A 22160-nucleotide genomic window follows, 5' to 3' on the forward strand; every position below is an offset into this window, starting at 1 on the left:
AAAAAAAAAAAAAAGAGCAGGCAGCTGTCGCTGCAGAGTCAAAACACCGCCCAACACCGGGACAAAACGGACTTAGCCTATAGAAACGTAAACGGAGTCTTCCTCGAGGTGAAGATGTATTTCATCGCAGTTTTCGTTCTTTTGGGGACGGGACTGACAGTAAACAGCGGTAAGGACGAGTTTTATATAACACATTAACGTGACTCCGGTTAAAAATAGATACAGTTGTGACGTCTTTGTAATGATCAGATTTCTGCTATTTTATTATTTGAGTGTAACTTATTCATTTACTACTTAGAAAATCGTTAGTAATTTATCGCCTGGGTGTGTAACATGTCATCAGGAGTATGACTTCAATGTGGCCACGAGTTTGATTATTTTCATTTTATTAGGGCCTGAGCCCCAAAGGGGCGAATACCCTATTGTATATCGTATGTTTGTTTCTTTCTTATTCTTTCTTTATTAATACGCCACTTAAACCCTAAATTTGACCCCCTAAACATGCTAAAAAACTCACCAAATTTGGCACGCACATTAGGTCTTGCGAAAAATTCCATCAGTGATGCAAACTGGCTGAATAGAAATTCTTAGAAAATGTCCATAGCAATTTTCAAAAAGCTCAAGATGTCCAACCAACAGGCCAAAACCTAAAAAAGAAGAATTTACTGATACATAAAAGAAAAAGGAGCAGATAACCACAGAAAGTTTAACACTTATGCTTGAAACAAAAACTGAAACTGTTAGCTGATTATCAAAATGTGGGTAACTGACCATCTTGGATTTGCTTCACACTTGCTATAAATGATGTCATTGGACCAAACGGATACTGCGCAAAGTTTTGGCTTGTATCTTGTTTCATTTCTGAGATATGTAGGCTTTAAAAAGGAGTCAGTCTTTGTTGGAACCTCTGTTCTGTTCTGTTCAGTCTGTCAGTTCAGTTTGCTCTGGTTTGTTCAGTCCTGTTAAGTCTCGTTCTGCATTCTGCTCTGCTCAGCTCCACCGGCTTTTTTTGTTTTTTGCTTGCACTATCTCAAAATAAAGAGGTCCTTCAGCCTGGGTCAGCCTGCAGTCTCTGCATTTGGGTCCACCTGCTCCGCAATTCTTGACAGAAGGATCCAACCAGCCATGGACCCAGCAGAGACTAACCCATACCTGGGCACCTAGCCCGGCTCTGGGAGGCCCTCATAGTGTCAACAAGATTTCTGGTCTTCATGGCAGACAATGAAACCTCTCCTTTGGTTGCCTTGCCACCATGCCTGTCCGGTCCAGGGCTACTCTTCTGCTCATCAGCACAGCAAAGCCCCCAACAGTCCCCTCTGTCTGAGCTGCAACCATCCTGTCCCTGCATGTCTGAAGTCATAGAGTCCCTGGTCCTTGGGTTCCTGTTTAGCTGTTTCCTTTGGCTGCCAAGTTCACCTGATTCCAGCTTTACCAAGGAGGCCAATTCTCCACCTCCTGCATCCCTCTGGCCCCCAGGGTCAGCTATGCTCCTAGTGGCCTAGCTCCCTGTGTTTCCACTGCCCAGTGCACCAGCCAACAACCTTCCAGACCTCCTAGACCTTCTAGACCTCCAGTCTGCAGTCTCCACTGACCCACAACTAGACCTTCCAGATCTTCCAGACCTTCTAGATCTCCATTCAGCAGTCTCTGCTGACCCACAGCCAGAACCTCCAGACCTCTAGTCGGCAGTGTCTGCTGACCCACAGCCAAACCTTCCAGATCTTCTAGACCTCCAGTTGGCTGTCTTCACTCAGGAAAGCAAAAAAAGTCTTCTTGGCCAATTGTGATTTGTCTTGGCCGATGCACTGTCAATTTTGTCAATCCTCCTCCCCTTGTCTTCCAACAGCTGTCTGTCCTGTGTCCGATGGGGAGGTTTTAGGGACGTCTGGGGCTGTCCCTTGGGGGAGGAGGGTACTGTCATGGACTCATTGATTTTGGACTCTTTGCGTTTTTGTTCTTTTGGGTTTCTGTGTTCACTCTGTGTGTCTGTGTGTCCAGTTCTTATTTATGGTTATAGAGCCTGTTAAGATTTTCTGTCACAGTATAGCTCTGTGTCCCTTGGTTGCTATTCTCCTCTGTTCCACGAGAGACCTCAGCCTTTCTCCTTGTTATGTTAAGACTGGACTGTGTTGGAGAAGGCTGATTTAAGTTGTTTCTCTAAAACACTCTCTGGCATGATATTAAATTGCCTTTTTTAGTTAGTCTGTCTTTTTTTATTTTGGTCTGTGCTTACACAGCTTACTCAGACTTAGTTATTAAGAGTTTTGTGTTTTCTGGGTTTTGTGTTCCTGCACTCCTCCTCAGCCTGTTTTTGCCCCCACACCTGCCCTGTATGTAGCCTCGTCAGCCCTGTCCTGCTACCTGTGTTTCCCCTAGCCAATCGAATCCCTGTCTGTTGTCCTGTTTCGTCACCTCACTCCCCTCTCCTGAGTTTCTCCACCCATCTCCCGACCTGCACCTTCTCTCCTCGTTAGTTTTTAAGTCTTGGTTTTCTGTTCAGTCTTTGGATCCGCTGTTCAGACTGTCAGTTCAGTTTGTTCTGGTTTGTTCAGTCCTGTTAAATTTCATTCAGCATTCTGCTCTGCTCAGCTCTAACCAACTTTTTTTTTGTTTTTTTCTCAAAATAAAGAAGTTCTTCAGCCTGCAGTCTCTGCATTTGGGTCCATCTGCCCCGCAATTCTTGACTTTGAAGTACTTTCTTAGCAACTAGGTGCATGTCTGAAAGAAATCAAAATTTCTGATTTGTGAGGCAATAAAAATGGAAAAAATTATTGCACACCTATATTTCAAGCACATATTGCCCATGTATGACAAAGTCTACCATAAAAACAATCATACCACTGGAAAGAACACATTTTAATTAATAAATGCACAAAATATGAAGTTGATACCTTGAACCAAACTATATTAATTAAGGTATCGAACACGCTCTTCATGGTTTTGGGTGATTGTTTTTTGTGTTTAATCAAATTATTCTTTTTGATAATAATGATGCATATGCTGTAATCTCCTTGAACTTATTGTTCAGCCCATACAAGTGGCTAAATATTCTGATTGATGCCAGTAAATAGATTGGTAAGAGTCCAAAGCATTAAGTCAAATCTGCTGGAGCTCATCTGCCTCGTCTGTAAACATGTCTGTCTGTCTTTCTCTCTGTGTGACTCTCAGAGAAACATTCCCTCTCTTACATCTACACTGCCTTCTCCAAACCTGTTGAACTTCCGGGCATTCATGAGTTCACAGCTATGGGTCTGCTGGACAGCAAGATGATCGACTACTATGACAGTGATCTCCAGAAAAAAGTTCCCAAGCAGCCCTGGATGAGAGAGCGACTTCCTCCAGATTACTGGGAGAAAGGCACACAGTCCCGCTTGAGCAAGCAGCAGTGGTTCAAAGTCAACATCGACATCCTGAAGAAACGAATGAATCAGACCGACAATGGTAAGATTCATGAACTGTGTCAGACGCAGACTGGGACCACTTTTTGATGAATCAATAATTAACACTATGAAATTAACAACTGTAATACCTTTTGTAAAGATAAATGTTCCAGCAAAAATGAAGCTGTTTTTTCCCCTTAAGTCAGGAACAAGTGATAACCTCAAATTTGCTTAAATGAAACTGTTTTAATTGTGATTATTTGCTGCATTTTTCCATGCCCTCATTCTCTGTAATTTATTTCATTGTCACTCCCCTTTAGATGTCCATATTCTTCAGTGGATGCACGGTTGTGAGGGTGAGACGAGGCCTGATGGCAGTGTGACGTTTAGCCGCGGCGTTGACATGTACAACTACGATGGACGAGACTTCCTGTCCTTCGATGACACCAACGCAGTCTGGGTTGCCTCCACTGATATAGCAGTCCCAACCAAGAGAAAGTGGGATGGTGTCCAGGTCCTAAAAGAATACACCAAAGGGTACCTGGAGAACGAGTGTATAGATTGGTTGAACAAGTTCATGACATACGGACAAAAGCAGCTGCAAGCAGCCTGTATGTATGACAGAAAATAATTTCTGTATTTTTATATCCATTATTACTAGAGATTATAGACGTGGCTTTAGTAATAGAAGGATTACTATGCAGTTTGTTAAAATGTCAAATATGAAATCAGCTGGTCTTGATATTATTGGTATTCACACAAAATCTGGCTTTTTTTTGTTTTCCCTGACATTTAGTATTTGTCATGGAAAATTGTCAGGTCCAGATGTGGCAACATTTCCCATCAACAAACAGCACTTCACTAGGATTATTGTTCAATAGTATTTTATTGACTCTGACTCTTTTGAATCCACTGTGGTTCAGCTTTCAACAGTTGTAGTAAAAGTTAAAAATAAGTTAAAAATAACTAAAGAAACACTTCAGTTTTGGTTCCATTTTACAACCTGTTGCAACAACCTGAAAGTGAGATGAGCAGCAGAAGATATTAAATATTGATTAAATATGTACCTGACATACACTTTATTTTTCATGAACTACTTGTTTCAAATACTGGAAGGCCTGATTCTGAACTGTTAAGTTGATTAGCTTAAATAATTAATATGATTATAAATTAAAGTTTGAGCAGGAGATTTTGACAACTGAAGCTGATTTAACTGTCAATATGTCAAGTCACTAGTCGTAGCAGCAGTGTTTTTATGTTGCTAAGTTTAGTATCACCAGTATATTGTTGTGTTATACTTTTGTTATAATTAAAGATATCATTGTCACTATTTGTTGTAGTAGTTGTAGCAACAGATTCTATTAGTTCAGTTTATTATGAGGATGGTACAAACAGTATCACATGTGGTTTAGCATAATGCTATATAGCCTCCCTGCAAACATTAATTCACCTAACATTTTCTCTTTCCAGCTCCGCCAGATGTGTACGTGTTTGCTACGAACACCAAAACTGAGACAACCGTCATGTTGACCTGCCTGGCCACAGGTTTCTACCCAAAAGACATCATCCTGGAGATCAAAAGGAACAACCGCATTCTGACTAAAGAGGACGGGTTGTTGACCTCAGGCGTTCGACCAAATGAAGACGACACCTACCAGAGAAGAGACAGTGTGGAGATTTTAAGGAGTGACGTTGCTTCATACAGATGTGAAGTCACTCACAGAGCAACCAATGTATATGTGGAGAAGGTCTGGGGTAAGAAACTTTCTTGTTGCAATTTACAATTTGTAACAGTTCAACAAAGTTGATTGGGGCAAAAATGCAAATTGTTAGATGATCATACAGGTTATGACCAAGACAAACATAAGAAAATGAGATCCACATTGTATTATATAGTCTGCATCAATAGCTGCCCACTGTCAAGTTACTTCTTCACTGGAGGAGAGTATTATATTCAAAATGTGTTTAAATGTTTGTCTTTATTGAAGATGGGGTGGATTCATTCATTTTTAGCATCACAGTTAGTAGCTGCAAGAGAAAAACCACAACATTAACTGGCAAAAACCAACTTTTTGATTTCTGAAATTTTGGACTTTTTGTTAAGAATCCTTTTGGATCATGAGTGGAGCACTGCAGGGGCAGAGGGGGTGACCGCCCCAGGGCCAACGCTCAGTAGGGGCTCCACAGCGTGCTCTTAACTTTTTTTATTCATTCTCTATGGTAGTCCTTATCACTCTGGAAGTAATCCCTCACCAACCACATTTGGAAGTGGATTGCAATGGCAGAGAGGCGCTGCTTGTTCACTTCGTGGAAAGTGAAGATTGCAGAAGCAGCAAAGCAAAGTTTATGACTAACTTTGCTGAAAACTTTTGTCAAAATATGAGATATTCATGTCTTCTTGTGTTTGTGGTGAATGAAACTCGCAAGACGAAGTTTCAGCCATCTGAGGCTCATTAAGAGCTATTTGCGTTTGTGCATGGATGAGGCCAGACTATCCAACCTCACTTTGCTGTGTGTTGAGTGGGACATAAACATTGACAAAGTGGTTGGCAGGTTTGCCACCATGACGGAGAGGAGAATGAAGTTTTAAAAAGGGACTGTGTACAAAGTTTGTTAACCTCTTTGAGTTATTTTGTTCTATGGAGGATGGTGGGATACACAAATAGACTACAGGCTGAGCAGGGACAACAATTGGTGAGTGAAAGATTCATAATTAGTTTTTATTAACTTAAATTTTGGTTATGAAGAAATCAGAATGTTAGATTGTGTTGTTTAATTCCATGTTTACCGCATCTCAGCACCTGTCTGTGTCACTGCCTATGGTGTTGTAGACCAAATACTTTATATTGACTAGGCCTTGTGTAGCGTTGTAGACCGCTGTGTCTATTTTATGTTTATGTTATTCCAGTGTAAGAAAGACAGAGTACTGAAACAGTGCACCTGGCTTAATCGCTGTCCATCGGCGGTGGTGCTGAACCATTCGTCAAATTTAATGTTATTTTGTGTCATTAAATTGTATCTCAATTAAATTAAATTGTATCCTCTCACCATTATCACATTATCACTGATTATCACATCTACATTTTAGTACCATGCGTCAACACTGAGAGTCACATGAAACTAAATATTAATGATGTTAAAATTGAACTGAATGTGAAACTAATGTAAATGTTTTCTGTGTTTTAGATCATAAACTTCCTGACACTGCTGGAGGAGACATCATAGGCATTATTGCTGGAGTGACTGGGGGCCTTGTCGCCATCATGGGTGTGCTGCTGGTGTTCTTGTATAAAAAAGGGAAAATTGGTGGGTGCAATATATATAATCATTGTGTTTTCTCAACAACAAGGTACCAGTGGAGTGGGATGTATTTTTCCCCATATTTTATTTTATATCCTTTAAAAGAAAATATATGTAACATTTAATTCCTCAAAAAAAATTAGTTTTCCAGCAAAAAATTGAAAAGCTCTATTTACTTAACAGTTGTTTTCTATTTCTTTAAATTGATTAAAAGAGTAACAACAAACTCAAACTCTGCTAGCTCCCTCCATCCCAGCATATTTAAAAGATGTGCGCAGGACGACTGTAGGGGGCGTGGCCTCGTGGCTACATAGTTCGTGATGTGGGAGGTACGGGGACGTGGACGAGAGTGGATTAAGACTGACCACCGCTCAGTGTAGCATGAACAGATGTAGAGCTGGTAGTCAGAGATAACCGGCCATGAGCAGCTGCTGTCAGACTCTCTGTGTCTGCACTGAAAACACAGAGTCCGCCAGAGCTTTGACTGTCACTAGAACACACAATGCTGATATTTCATCTAAAAGTAAAATGCTCAGTTATACATATGAAGTTCATTTGTGCAACCCCTGAAGTCCCAAAAGATTGTTGTATTGATTTTGTTTAAGCATATTATGTGAAAAACCTCCATACAGTGCACACAAGTTGTTACCATATTGGAGTGATATAATGTATACATTTATATAGTTCTTTATCATGCAACTTGCTGTCATCACCTCGAAACTGAGAGAAAAGAAACTGATTTGTTTCAGATAATCACTTCTTTCAATTCAAAAATGGATATGCATGTTTCTAATTGAAATAAGTCCAGCTGTTTGTTTACAAAAGGTGTCCCAAGTCATGATGGTCTTCAATGAAGGGCTTTTCCAAATTTAGAATTGGTTATGTAGTTTTGGAGTAGTAATTAATTGAACTGTTCATTAATGTGTTAATGTTGTCTTTATTAACAGGAGGAGGTGGACCCAACAATCATCAAGGTAACTATTTTATTTCTTCTCTTTTACTTGAAGGTTACAGCTTTGGTAGGACTTACTTAGCTTTAGGATAAGGCCGATGTTGAATATATTCCTTATTGTCAACAAGTAAAACCAACAAAGGGATGAGTCTGTCTCAGTGTATTTGTAGGGGACTATTTTCAGTGGTGGATGAATCCACATTTGTATTTCTGGCAGCAGGACTGTGTGTGCAGGATTGAGCCAAAGTAGATGACAGTGTGTGTGTTCATGGTGTTGAAGGAACACTACAGTGGTGTGACTCATTGACCACGGAGCCAAAGAGTATAAATGGAAACAGTCCAGAAGGCACAGATAGGATATAAGCAGGTTCCCAAAAACATACCTCGATGTATTTTCTTTTCTTCACAGGGGTGAAAACACCTCTTGACAGCGGTGGCTGTAACTCTGGTGTCTTTACTGTCTGTGGTAAGTATCTTCTGTGGCAGCAAGAGTTAAAGTAAAGGTTTAAAGGAGTTACTCCCAAATTACATAAATACAAATTACAAAAAATTACATACTATCTTCATGGCAAGATGTTACTAGATGTAACTGAGAAAATATGTTATGTTAAAGTTAATACCAAAAATGTATCTTAGCCTCACAAGATATGTGGAAAAGCAGCATCAGTATGTGTATAGAAAGTAACACATCTGTTAATTCTTGCAGACAACATACCGTCTGAAGTCTGAGAGGAACCAACAAGAACCAACGAGAGAGAGAGAGAGAGAGAGAGAGAGAGAGAGAGAGAGAGAGAGAGAGAGAGAGAGAGAGAGAGAGAGAGAGAGAGAGAGAGAGAGAGAGAGAGAGAGAGAGAGAGAGAGAGAGAGTGTGTCCTTTAGACAGAAGAAGTTAGACAGAAAGTAGCATCTGAGTGGGATAAACCTTTAAAACAGGTCTAAAAATAGGTTGCTATGGTGACAGTTCACCCCTGTGGCAGGGATGAGACAAGTACCTGTGTAACATAACATAACACATATGTAACATACATATGTAAAATAAGATGGAATATAAAACCCACTTGATGATAAAAATACAAATAAGATAAAATAAATGAAGTGAAACTAAAAATACATAGAATGCATGACATAAGGTCAAAGATAAAACCCACTGATACATTAAATACATACTGAATAATAATAGCAATAAAGTTAAAATGTAGAATACATAGAATGTATAAAATAAAGAAAATTGTGACCTGTAAGAAATTATACAAATGTGACGTTTAACTTTTAAAAGGAATCTCTTTGAAATCTGAAAATATTTAAGTTTAGAGATCATTAATCACAGTTACACTTCTCAAATGTTAAATGCTACAGTAGATCTATGCAAGAGGATAAATGTTTTTACTTTAAGTAGTTGCTGTTGTGATGGACTGTCTTCTATTAATAATCAGTTGACAATCATCTGATAATGAGTCATTAAAGGTCAGAACTCACGATAGTTACCTATGATCATATGGCAGTGACTATGAAAGGTCACCATTTCTGATAATTACTCATTAAAGGCTATATGGCCATTTTCCCTTAATATTACAGTAAACAGATCCAGAAATAATTGCATCCCAGAAGTCCCATGTTGAATCATTGCCAATCAATTGCAACATTTTTAAGGTCACTGATTAATAAGCAGTTATGTTATAATTGTGGAAAGAACCAGAATTTTGTAAAGTGAGGAGGAGTCCAAAAAATCAGATAAAAATAGGCTCCACAGTAGGAGGAGTGGAATAGGGTATATAAGAGACTGCTTTTGAGTTTGTCATTCAGTGCCTGCTTCCATGGAATCAGTCTCGATTTACTGTATTCTGCTTAATAACACAGTAAATCTGTTTTCACTTTGAACTCTACCAGTGTGTTTCTTGTTGGACTGTTGATTTATTCTTCAACTTTTATGATATAGTGTTGTGGAGGACCTGAAGACATTATTGGCCCAGCTGCAGGATTTTCCACAACATTATCTGTCGATACCGTATTTCAAACAAAATCTTTGTCAGATTTGACTGCATATAAGTAAGGACTTTTTTATTTGTGTGGAACATTTAAAAAATATTCTTTACAAAAGGCTCACATCACAGTTAACATCATGTCTGATTTTATTGTCAAAATTATGATGTTAAACATAAATAAATTAGTGGAAGTCAATGGCTGCCTTAAAGGTGGGAAATAATGGTAAAAAATACATTAACAAATGGTAAGAACTAAGTATATAGTGTATGTGATTTGTATTAAACTGGCTACAACTGAAAACACACAGCTTTGATCAATTAAGTATATTCTGAAATTAAATAAAAGTGGTGTTAGCTTGAATTAAAAAGAAGCAATCAATGTATTTTGACCCCATCGAGTGATAAGCAGGGATCATTTAAAATAAATAGTATGAATTATCAATTATTGTAAACATACTTTTCATTTTCATTGAAAATTCTGATCTGATACTGTAAAACATGCTCCTGTCACTGAAATACAGGAGAAATTTGATCACTTTTTAAATCCAATATTAAATTAAGTGAAAGCAAATTCACTGCAAGTTTAAACAGATGATTTGTACCTGGTTGGTTTTCTAAATACAATTATTATTAATGAAATATTTGTCTGCTTTACTCACACTGTCACATTCATTGTCTGCTTTATGTAATATATTTTCTGTTTTTATAAATTTTCACCGTGTGTGTTTTTTCCTTTTTCGGGCTCTGATGTGAACGTATTGTAATCCAAATATTGAACCCATTTATTTTTTTTTTTTTAGAATTACTTGTGGTAAAAAGTGTAGTACTGATGATGACATCAAAGGTGCACAGTTATCACTTTCAGCAGCTGTTTTCTCTCTGCAGCCTGTTACCTGTTTAACAAACACATGTACATGAATAAAAACCTGCATTCTGTATTTCTACTGTATACTGTGTCCTGCTCAGAGACACAGGAACCATTTGTACTGGAAGAGAGCGTTTATGTTATTTATTAATTTTTTGCGTCTGTATTTATTGATATTCTGATTGTGGATTCATTATTAAATAACCCAGAATATGATTAGAGTCTTTTGAACACTGGAAATTATTTATGAGGCTAAATGTTTCAGGGAAAGTGGGAATTATGTAACTCATATCAAACCAGACACTCCACGAATTTTCAGCCTTACATGTGACTGAATGGAAATGATGACTAATTATGTAAACTATAAATGTGTTTAAACTGCGTTTCTTGCTGACAGACAGACTGCTCCCTCACTGCAATTTCATCCATAATAACAGCTAATGGGGGAAATAACAGATCATGAAAAGAAAAATCTTTCTAATAAATTAAGAAAGTTGTTTATGGTTCTTTTATTGATCAGAATTACAGTTAACACAGATGGTTAACTAGATGACGAATCAGAAGAAAAAAATATAAAACTTGGGAGTGATACACTTGAGTTTAATCTGTAAACTATCTCCACTTCGGTATGAAACTGCAGTGATGTATCAGATCAGTCCGATCAGCTGCGGCGTCAAATCAATAACTAATATCCAATAAGGGAGGGCGTGTCGACCGGTAAAAGACTTCCATGAAGGCTGCTCTCATCTATTCTCGCTCATAGCTCCTCAGAGCAGAAATAAGACCCCTCTTAGTTTATACATCCATGCCTTAGATGCGAGCGGAGACGGCGAGGAAGAGACACGAGGAGAGAACAGGCATTTAGCAAAATAAGACATCTTCGCTACGGAGCCGTCATTCTAAAGCATCAGCAATCAAATATGAAGTGCGGCACAGCTGCATCGTCTGTCCATTGTTTTGTTATAGTCCACCGCTGTATTTTATGATCTGTCAGATGAGCATTGCAGTGTTCATGACAACTTGTATATTTGCTTTTTAATTCAAATCACGTGTCATAATGTGACAAAGATGTACGGTTGTTATTTTTTTATTTAACACGCACACATTTTATGCGTCACGAGTGCCGAAAAACTCCCGCAAAGGATACACCTGTCTATCCTCGGAAAGACTTCTCTCTCCTCGAGATGCATTAAGGGAATTGAGACATCCGTAAACATGACGCGCTCAGATCGATTTCCGGGTCACGGGCAGTAGCACAGAGGAGAGAGGAGACGAATACGTCCAAAACAGGAAAATGAGAAGAGCCCTCGGACAAAACGGACTTTTAGTAAAGTAAATGGAGAGTACTTTGTGCTGAAGATGTATTTCATCGCAGTTTTCGTCCTTTTGGGGACGAGACTGACGGTAAACAGCGGTAAGGACGAGTTTTATATAGCACATTAATGTGACTCCGGTTAAAAGTGTGTCTGTAGTGTCTTTGTAACGATCAGTGTAGCATACCCCACCGAAAGATGGTCTGACACTTGAACTGGTGATTTTAGGTTTGATGACAATCCCAAAACCAACGTAAGAGCTGGGTACAAATCACAAAACAAACAACACCTTAACATAGCTTAACATTAGCTCGCATTAAGCTAAAGTTAACTCAATTAGTTAAACAATAAAAGCGACAAAATGATGTTCAACAGGGCTATCTTTTCTTCAGAGCTACAACATAAATTGGGTTATTTACAATCAGATTTCTGTTGATTATTTGAGTTTAACTCATTAATTCTGATGTTTTTTTCAGTTTTTGTAATGTACTCGTATTCTATAAGCCTACTACATCAAAAAAGACAAGGGGAAAATCGATCAACGACTTAGAAAATCGTTAATAACTTATGACCTGCTTGAGTAACATGTCAGGATCACTTCAATGTGGCCACGAGTTTATTTTTCTGTTTCAAATATTTAAAAGATAAAACAATGACATCATCATAACTATAGAATAATAGTAGTAATAAGATAATTATTTTAATTATAGATTAACCTGACGATTATTTTCGCGATATATAATTTTTAAGTGTTACATGAGAAAATGCCCATCCAATTTTCCAAAAGCTCAAGATTTCCTCAGATTGTTGGTTTTGTCCAACCAACAGTCCAAAACCTTAAAAAGAAGAATTTACTGATTCATATAAGAAAGAAAAAAGAGCAGATGACTACAGAAAGTTTGACATTTGTGCTTGAAAAGAAAAATGAAACTATTAGCTTCTAATTATCTTAAATTAAACTGTTTTCACTGTAATTATTTGCTTTGTTCCATGTCATGGCCTGGAATGAATGTTGCTGAAGAATCATGGAGTTCAATAAGTCATTACTTTTGAACTATTCGTGTTAGATGCTTGAAATTTTCAGTGATTATTCTACATTATTAGATATCTTAAACATGTGAAATAGTTGTCCCACAGTTGCATATTTGCCAAGTTATGGCTTGCTGAAAATTGTAATAAAAAATGTATTTTGTGCTTTGGAGCACTATATCTTCACACTGAACCACATCAGATCTTTTAAATTTTGATATATAATAATCATGTTATAGTACTGTCTTAGCAACTAGGTGCATGTCTGAAAGAAATCAAAATTTCTGATTTATGAGGCATTAAAAATGGAAAAAAATGATTTCACACCTATATTTCAAGCACATATTGCCCATGTATGACAAAGTCTACCATAAAAACAATCATACCACTGGAATGAACATGTTTTATTTAATAAATGCACAAAATATGAAGTTGATACCTTGAACCAAACTATATTAATTAAGGTATCAAACATGCTCTTCATGGTTTTGGGTGATTGTTTTTTCCCTGGTTGCCATCTGATGTTTTGTTTATGTGTCCATGTGCTTCCGTTCCTTGTGTCTCTGCCCCCCCCCTCCAACCACCTTATTCTGTTTATTAGCCAGATCATTGTCTGCTTTGTTTTCACCTGTTCCTTGTTGTGTTTAACCAATGATGTCCCCCCTGTTTGGTTCTCCTTGTGTATCTAAGCCCTTGTGTTTAATCAAATTATTCTTTTTGATAATAATGATGCATACGCTGTAATCTCCTTGAACTTATTGTTCAGCCCATACATGTGGCTAAATATTCTGATTGATGCCAGTAAATAGATTGGTAAGCATTAATTCAAATCTGCTGGAGCTCATCTGCCTCGTCTGTAAACATGTCTGTCTGTCTTTCTCTCTGTGTGACTCTCAGAGAAACATTCCCTCACTTACATCTACACTGCCTTCTCCAAACCTGTCGGACTTCCGGGCATCCACGAGTTCACTGCTATGGGTCTGCTGGACGGCAGGATGATTGACTACTATGACAGTGATCTCCAGAAAACAGTTCCCAAGCAGCCCTGGATGAAAGAGCGACTTCCTCCAGACTACTGGGAGAAAGGCACACAGTCCCGCCTGAGCAAGCAGCAGTGGTTCAAAATCAACATCGACATCCTGAAGAAACGAATGAATCAGACCAACAATGGTGAGATTCATGAACTATGTCAGACGCAGACTGGGATCACTTTTTGATGAATCAATAATTAACACTATGAAATTAACAACTGTAATACCTTTAGTAAAGATAAATGTTCCAGCAAAAATGAAGCTGCTTTTTTCCCTTAAGTCAGGAACAAGTGATAACTTCTAATTAGCTTCAATTAAACAATTTTTGTAATTATTTGCTTCATTTTTCCCTTTAGATGTCCATATTCTTCAGTGGATGGTCGGCTGTGAGGGTAAGACGAAGGCTGATGGCAATGTGACGTATAGCCGTGGCTTGTACATGTACAACTACGACGGAAGAGACTTCCTGTCCTTCGATGACACCAACGCAGTCTGGGTTGCCTCCACTGATATAGCAGTCCCAACCAAGAAAATGTGGGATGGTGTCCTGGTCCTAAAAGAATACACCAAAGACTACTTGGAGTTCGAGTGTATAGAATGGTTGAGTGTTTTCATGAGATACGGGCAAAAGCAGCTGCAAACAGCTCGTATGTATGACAGAAAATCATTTCTGTATTTTTATATCCATTATTACTAGAGATTATAGATGTGGCTTTAGTAATAGAAGGATTACTACGCAGGCTGTTAAAATATTTAACATTAAATCAACTGTTCTTGATATTATTGGTATTCACACAAAAACTGGCTTTTTTTTTGTCTTCCTGAATTTTAGTATTTGTGATGGAAAATTGTCAGGTCCAGATGTGGCAACATTTCCCATCAACAAACAGCACTTCACTAGGATTATGGTTCAATAGTATTTTATTAACTCTGAATCCTTTTGAATCCATTTAGGTTCAGCTTTCAACATTTGTAAGTAAAATGAAAAATAACTTCACGAAACAAAGGCAGAAACACTTCAGTTTCGGTTCCATTTTACAACCTGTTGCAACAACCTGAAAGTGAGATGAGCAGCAGAAGATATTAAATATTGATTAAATATGTATCTGACACATTTAAATAACTGCTATAACCCACTTGTAGACCTTATTTTTCACGAACTACTTGTTTCAAATACTGGAAGTCCTGATTCTGAACTATTAAATTGATTAGCTTAAATAATTAATATGATTATAAATTAAAGTTTGAGCGGGAGATTTTGACAACTGAAGCTGATTTAACTGTCAATATGTCAAGTTACTCAAGGCGTTAACATTCATTGGCTACAGCTGATAGAAGACGGACAGTGTCAGCTACAGTATATACTGTAAATGAGAAAACTGTTCCCCGTCTGCTCTGTACACCAGTCTTTGCAAATATAAAAAAAATTAGCCCTGGAGCTCAGCAAATCCGGTACTTTGCCAATCTGGAACCAAATACAAACGAGAACTGGCTATTGGAACCCAACCCTCGTAAACACCATATTCAATAACAAACATGATCTTCAAATCTCAGAAAATTTTTGGAAAAAGACCAGAAATAATGAAATGAAGTGTGTGTCATAGCAGCAGTGTTTTTATGTTATCATATCATATCATTGTCACTATTTGTTGTAGTAGTTGTAGCAGCAGATTCTATTAGTTCAGTTTAGTATGAGGATGGTACAAACAGTATCACATGTGGTTTAGCATAATACTATGTAGCCTCCCTGCAAACATGAACTCACCTAACATTTTCTCTTTTTTTCTCTTACCAGCAAAGCCAGATGTGTACGTGTTTGCTACAAACACCAAAATTAAGATAACCGTCAAGTTGACCTGCCTGGCCACAGGTTTCTACCCAAAAAACATCATCCTGGAGATCAAAAGGAATGGTCGGGTTCTGACTAAAGAGGACGGGTTGCTCTCTTCAGGCGTTCGACCAAATGAAGACGATACCTACCAGAGAAGAGAAAGTGTGGAGATTTTAAGGAGTGACATTGCTACATACAGATGTGAAGTCCGTCACAGAGCAACCAATGTATATGTGGAGAAGGTTTGGGGTAAGAAACTCTCTTATTTCAATTTACAATTTGTCACAGTGCAACAAAGTTGATTGGGGCAAAAATGCAAATGGTCAGATGATCAGACAGGTTATAACCAAGACAAACATAAGAAAATGAGATCCACGTTGTATTAAATCAGATGTAGTCTTTACTTAATCATTTATGCTTCATATTGGAGCAGACCTTCTTGTATTAGCTCAGGATGAGATGCAATAAGAATCTGAATCAAAAACTGCCTACTGTCAAGTTACTTCTTCACTGGAGGAGAGTATTATATTCAAAATGTGTTCAAATGTTTTTCTATTGAAGATGAGGTGGATTCATTTAAGCAATATTACACAAGAGGTGTTCTTCAGTGATGCCTACAGAACTTGGGGCGAGCGCCTCGTTCCTGATGGCATCACTGTCGTGCCAACAATGATGGTAAAACACACCCTTGAGTGTAATATTGTGATTATACAATGGTTACCAACAAAATAAAAGATATAGTCAAAAAGTATTCATATTGTGGGGAAATTCGCTCCAAAAATAAAAAACCTTTTGCTTGTGTTATGTCCATTTCCATGGAAAAACACAGGGTATGACTAATACCTGGAAAACAATCAGTTATGTCAGTAGACTTCTATGTAATGAAACCTAGTTTACTACTCCAGCACGTAGGCCGACCCTCAGTAACGACCTAGCAACAGAGACGATTTCTAGTCCCTGTTGAGTCAGCCAGCCAACTTGAGCTAATGCTTTCTAGAGACAGTGGGATTTCCCAAACTGAATACATACCACACAAAACTGCTTTCCTAGCTCAATCTTGTTGTAACTAAGATATCCGCTGAAATTTTTTTTTTTCCATGGACAGATTTAGCTACTACCTCCGCGAACTTCACATACATTTTTAAGCTAGTAGCGCTGTGTCACTGACTCACTGGCGCAGCTGATGGAGGATACCAGAGTGGGAGCTGAGATATACTGTCAACTGAAGGGAAAATTGTGTATGGGGGTGCCAGGTAACGATAAAGAGTGGAGAAGGGTTCCCCACAATCCCAAATCAGTTAATTTCAATCCAGTTTCACAATGCAGATGGCCGCCCACCTAGAGCCGGGGTCTGCTTGAGGTTTCTTCCCGTTAAAGGGGAGTTTTTCCTTACTGCTGTCGCCAAGTGCTTGCTCATGGGGGAATTGTTGGGTCTCTCTCTCTGTAAATCAAAGAGTATGGTCTTGACCTGCTCTATGTGAAAAGTGCCCTGAGATGACTTTTGTTGTGATTTGACGCTATATAAATAAATTTGAATTGAAATTGAATTGAAACATAAAAGAAAAACATCTCAAAACTCTGCTCTGGGTTTTACCGCAGATCCCCACAAAATAAAACAAACCAAAAACACTAGTAAAGCAACACAGTACATAAAATAAGCCCAGCAGAAATGTCAGATGGTTTGGTCCACCGTGTTTAACTATATATCTTCAAACGTTACAGTTAAAGCTGAAAATAACAACAGAAAAAAACAAGTTTGCCAAGTTCACATATAGCAATTCAAATCAACCACCAGTCTTCTACCCAGAAATGACTGTTGTTGTTAGTGTAATGTCACGGTCCATAGTTCTAATCAATGGTGGAATAATATTTTTAGTGATGAGGCATTTTTCATTTGAGCATGGCTAGGTGTGCTGTCATGTTGATTTGATCACGTTCTAAATGTCTAGTTGACCAATCAGATTGCTTGGTCCGATCTACATGTTGTATATTGTATATCATTTTTAGCATTACAGTTCGTAGCTACAAGGGAAAAACCACAACATTAAGGGGCAAGAACCAACTTTTTTGAATTTTGAAATTTTTGATAAGAATCCTTTTTGACCCTTGACATAGTCTCCAAATTTCATGTTGTTTTGTGTCATTAAATTGTATCTTATCACTTTTATCAAATTATCACTGATTATCACGTCTACATTTTAGTACCATGCATCAACACCGAGTCCAATGAAACTAAATATTAATGATGTTAAAACTGAACTGAATGTGAAACTAATGTAAATGTTTTCTATGTTTTAGATCATAAATATCCTGACCCTCCTGGAGGAGACATCGAAGGCACTATTGCTGGGGTGATTGTGGTTGTGCTCCTTGTCATCATCGTGGCTGCAGTGCTGGTGGTGTTGTATAGAAACAGGATGAATGGTAGGTGTAATATATAATCATTGTGTTTTCTCAGCAAGGTACCTGTAGAGTGAGATATATTTTCCCCATATTTTATTTTATATCCTATAGAAGAAAATACATAAAACATTTAATTCCTCAAAAAACTAGATCTATTAAGAAAATGAACTGATTCCTGCAAGTTTTCCTTTTTAAGTTTTACTAACACTTGTTTTCTATTTCTTTAAATTGAATTGATTTAAAGAGTAACTACACACTCAAACTCTGCTAGTTCCCTCCATCCCAGCATATATTTGTATAAAAGATTGTTTTTGCGCACAATATAACATCTCTTTGCCACAAAATAAAAATATCTTCTTTCTGGACATCAGGGGCTTTGTACATAAAAATGCTTGGGGTCAAAAAAACAAAAATTACAAATTGAGTCTTTAAAAGCTGGTCAGTTAAATCACAAGTTTGGCCAGTTAGTTAGTTTAAAGGATAAGGCTGGTGTTAAATATATTTCTTATTGTCAACAGTAATAACCAACCACAAGTAAAACCAACAAAGTGATGAGTCCATCTCTCAATATTTTTCAACAGAGCTCTGCGGCACAGAGGAATAAGATATATCACACAATACTTGTTAGTATAATAAATAAATCAAAAGCAGTTCAGAAAGCACAGACAGGATATAAGTAGGTTTCCAAACATGGTAACACATACTTCGATGCATTTTCTTTTCTTCACAGGATCCAAAGCATCTCTCAGCAGCAGCAGCGGTGGTTCTGGTGGTTCTAGCACTGATGTTTCTGGTAAGTATCTTCTGTTGACTGATTGAAAGCTGCACCATGCAGGTTCATACTTTGACAGCCTCAAGTGGCAGCAAGAGATAGCCAAATTACAAAAACCTAATGTTCTATCTTCATGTCTAGACATTTGTAGAGGTAACTGAGAAAATATGTTTTGTAATTTGGATAGATGAAAAGTTAATACCAACATTGCATTTTAGCCTCACAAGATATGTAGAAAAGCAGCATTAGTATGTGTATAGAAAGTAACACGTCTGTTAATTCTTGCAGACAACAGCTCAGCCAATGGATCAGCCAACGGCTCAGACAATGTCTCCGATGGTTCCAGTCAGCCTGAAGCCCAAGAGGAACCAACTCACCAGGAAACAAAAAATGCATTACCAGTGGGAAGGAAATATAAAGTAAAAAGGAGAGTTTGAAAAACCAGAAGAGACATTGAGTTGACAGATAAAACAAAAACAAGAACAAAGTGTTTAATTAAGCTCAGAGAACTTCTTTAAAAGGTTTTCAAAGTTAACTGATAGTTTAACAATGATACTACCACTGCCTACTGCTACTACTACTACTACTACTACTACTACTACTACTACTACTACTACTACTACTACTACTACTACTAATAATTAAAGCTGCAAGCAGCAACGATCGGGTCCTTGCACCTTTGTGCATGTCAGGCTGCACTGCAGTTGAAGGGTTTTATTGCGGTTATGTAGATGTGTTCAGGGTTTGACTCTTGTCGGAGTGCATGAAGGAGATAAATGTCATTTTCTGTGTCCACCATGTGGCGTTAGAGAACACACATTAATAATACAACATGTTGCTGTATATCATATGTGGACCACACCATGTAAAGTCCATGTAAATCAGATGATGTTTGTCATATAAGGCTGACTTCCTATTGTCAGTAGGTGGCGTTATGACTATGACTCAATATTGACATGTAGATGTGTTTAGGCTGGGACTCTTATCAAGCATGAGATATTTGGTGAGAGTTGAACGATGTAAATTCAAGTTACAACAACATCCTATTTCATGGTGAAACATCGAAGTTCACCGCGTTGCTACAGCAACGGCTTTCAATGAAAACTCAAGATTTTGATAAGTTTTCATCACAAAGGACTTAAGTCCACACTGACTAAATCTGAAGTCGGGTTAAATCTCTAGGAGGAGTTTGTTAAAATACAATGCCTGCAAATGGCAAAATCTGCAGAAATTGCAAAGTAAATTAAAATGGCCAACTTCCTGTTGGGTATGGCTCCAAGAGGCTTTTTTGTGCGCTTGTGTTTAAATAAACCTGTTTGTTAAACCTGGATGAAGTTATCTTGAAGAAGGAACGCAACATATGTGTGTTCCTGCATTGTTACTGCTGTTATTTTGTTCTATAGTGTGCTACATAATGTCGCCACAGTTTTCAAACTTTCATCACTGTTAAAGGACAGGTTCACAGTTTTTCAAGACTGTCTTAAAACAACAGTCAGGTGTCCATATGAACAGTGAAAGAGGTTTTCCTCTTGAAATGCTCTCTCATTATAAGTGATGGCGGCCAAAATCCATAGTGTGTCCACACAGTCATTTAGTGCAAAAATGTATTTAAACGTTGATGTGAAGCTTATATGAGGCTTCAGCAGTCTGAGTTAGTCATATCAAGTGGATATCTGCCACATTTACAGTCTTTTTGGCATCAAATTCCCTAACAAAAACAAAAAGAGGGACTGTAATGTTGAAAGATATCTACTTGATTTGACTCATTTGGACGGCTGAAGCTTCATATTAGCTTTAGATAAACTTTTAAATACATTTTTTCACAGAAGGAGGACAGTGGATCTTGTCCTCCATCACTTACATTGTAAGAGCATTATGAAGGGATCTTCTAATGGTCAGTATTAGCAGGAGGAATGATTACAGCAAAAAAAAAAAAACAACCCATGTGTCATCCCATCCTTAAAATAATTAGATATTACCAGTGAACCTGGTCAGATTTTAGTGTTCAAATGACAAAGTCTCATTTAAATGTCATGAAATGTTCTGGCTCTGTTGGTCTTTTAACAGAATCTTTTGAGTCTTTTCACTCAGAATATCTTAAACCAAATTTGGATTGATTTATTTTTAGTTGTACAAACTTTCATTTAGATTTGACTCCAGGATGTTGGGATCAGGGCTCTGTGGGGTCCAGACCATCTGTTGGACTCCTTGTTTTTCTTGTAGCTGAAGCTAGTTCTTTATGACTCAGGCTGGATGTTTGGTCTCATTGTCATGCTGCAGAATAAATTTGGGACAATCAGACGCCTCCCTGATCCTATTGCGTTATGGATAAGAACCTAAACATCTTAAGTGCCTAAAACTTTTGCACAGTACTCTTTATACAGTATGTCTGGCCATTTTGCATTAGGAATGTACTTGTACTTTTAATACTTTTAAGTACATTTTGCAATGAATGTGTGTTGCCTTGGAAATGTTTCAAAGTGTTAAACAAACACTCTCAGGTGTTTACTACATAGCTATCTGTATTAAGTGTTGAAATTTTATTTTTGTCACTACAACATCTGATACTTGAAATAACGGCTGTTTTTTCCAAAGATGAGGTGAAGTTAAAATCATGTTTGTGAAAATGTGATCTCAAACTGCTGTGAAGTGACTGTAAAGTCATTGTATACATAATAAAGTGCTAAAAATATCCTAGAAAACATTCTGGTAATCTGGTTTCTATGATGTTATGGATACAACGACACCGATTTCAATCATTTTACAATTGTGTCCTTTAAGGGGGAATATAAAAAAGGGGAATAAAGACTGGAGAGGTTTACAAAAGATGACAAAGTGACACACAGGAGCAGAAACACTGAGAACAAACAAAACTCAGCATCACTCACCTGCTGCTTTCCAGAGATCATAGTGAGGGGACACAGTGCATCATAAATCTTACAGCCTTAAGGGGGGCGCTGCTGCTGATCTGTAGAGCTGCATCAATGCCTCAAGTTTCTACAGGCTTCAAAGCACAACAACATCCTCCGTTTGATTTGATTTCAGGTGGCTTTTATTTGTTCCAGAGGCTGAAAACTAAGAGCTGACAGATCATTTGGAGTCAGAAGCTTTCCTGATTTTACTTATTTGTATTTTCTTTGAAGTGTCTTTCAACCTTTTTCAACTTTTAGATCCAAAGAACCCAAATAAAACCCCGCTGGATGAAGTCAGAATACACCAAGATCATTCTGTATCTACTAATCATCAGTCTGTATCTTACTGTATGTTTGACTACTGACTCTGTTTCATCCCAGTTCAAATAA

The 22160-nt window shown here is 37.8% G+C and overlaps 2 protein-coding genes across 3 annotated transcripts in view; both read left to right on the top strand.

Moving 5' to 3' along the window:
• The window catches only part of LOC121913711 (major histocompatibility complex class I-related gene protein-like), a 37419-nt gene extending 17658 nt beyond the window's left edge, over window positions 1–19761 (top strand). Inside the window, exons 1-7 of one of the 2 annotated variants that reach the window (XM_042436479.1) lie at window positions 10711–11893; window positions 13719–13991; window positions 14209–14499; window positions 15648–15932; window positions 17982–18107; window positions 18817–18879; window positions 19147–19761. In XM_042436479.1, the coding sequence (XP_042292413.1) occupies window positions 11839–11893; window positions 13719–13991; window positions 14209–14499; window positions 15648–15932; window positions 17982–18107; window positions 18817–18879; window positions 19147–19295 (1242 nt within the window). In that variant the 5' untranslated portion in view covers window positions 10711–11838 and the 3' untranslated portion in view covers window positions 19296–19761. Of the gene's footprint in view, window positions 1–10710; window positions 11894–13718; window positions 13992–14208; window positions 14500–15647; window positions 15933–17981; window positions 18108–18816; window positions 18880–19146 lie in introns of those variants that run through there. The other variant, XM_042436478.1, reaches the window with a different exon arrangement.
• LOC121913714 (major histocompatibility complex class I-related gene protein-like) lies at window positions 14–9510 on the top strand. Its single transcript, XM_042436486.1, has 8 exons — window positions 14–169; window positions 3169–3441; window positions 3701–3991; window positions 4851–5135; window positions 6567–6686; window positions 7628–7654; window positions 8042–8098; window positions 8339–9510. The coding sequence occupies exons 1-8, from the start codon at window positions 115–117 to the stop codon at window positions 8359–8361; spliced, it is 1131 nt and encodes a 376-aa protein (XP_042292420.1). The 5' UTR covers window positions 14–114; the 3' UTR covers window positions 8362–9510.
• Window positions 19762–22160: the final 2399 nt, after the last annotated feature.

This window comes from Thunnus maccoyii, chromosome 15 (genome assembly GCF_910596095.1).
Source record: "Thunnus maccoyii chromosome 15, fThuMac1.1, whole genome shotgun sequence".
Taxonomy (NCBI): domain Eukaryota; kingdom Metazoa; phylum Chordata; class Actinopteri; order Scombriformes; family Scombridae; genus Thunnus; species Thunnus maccoyii.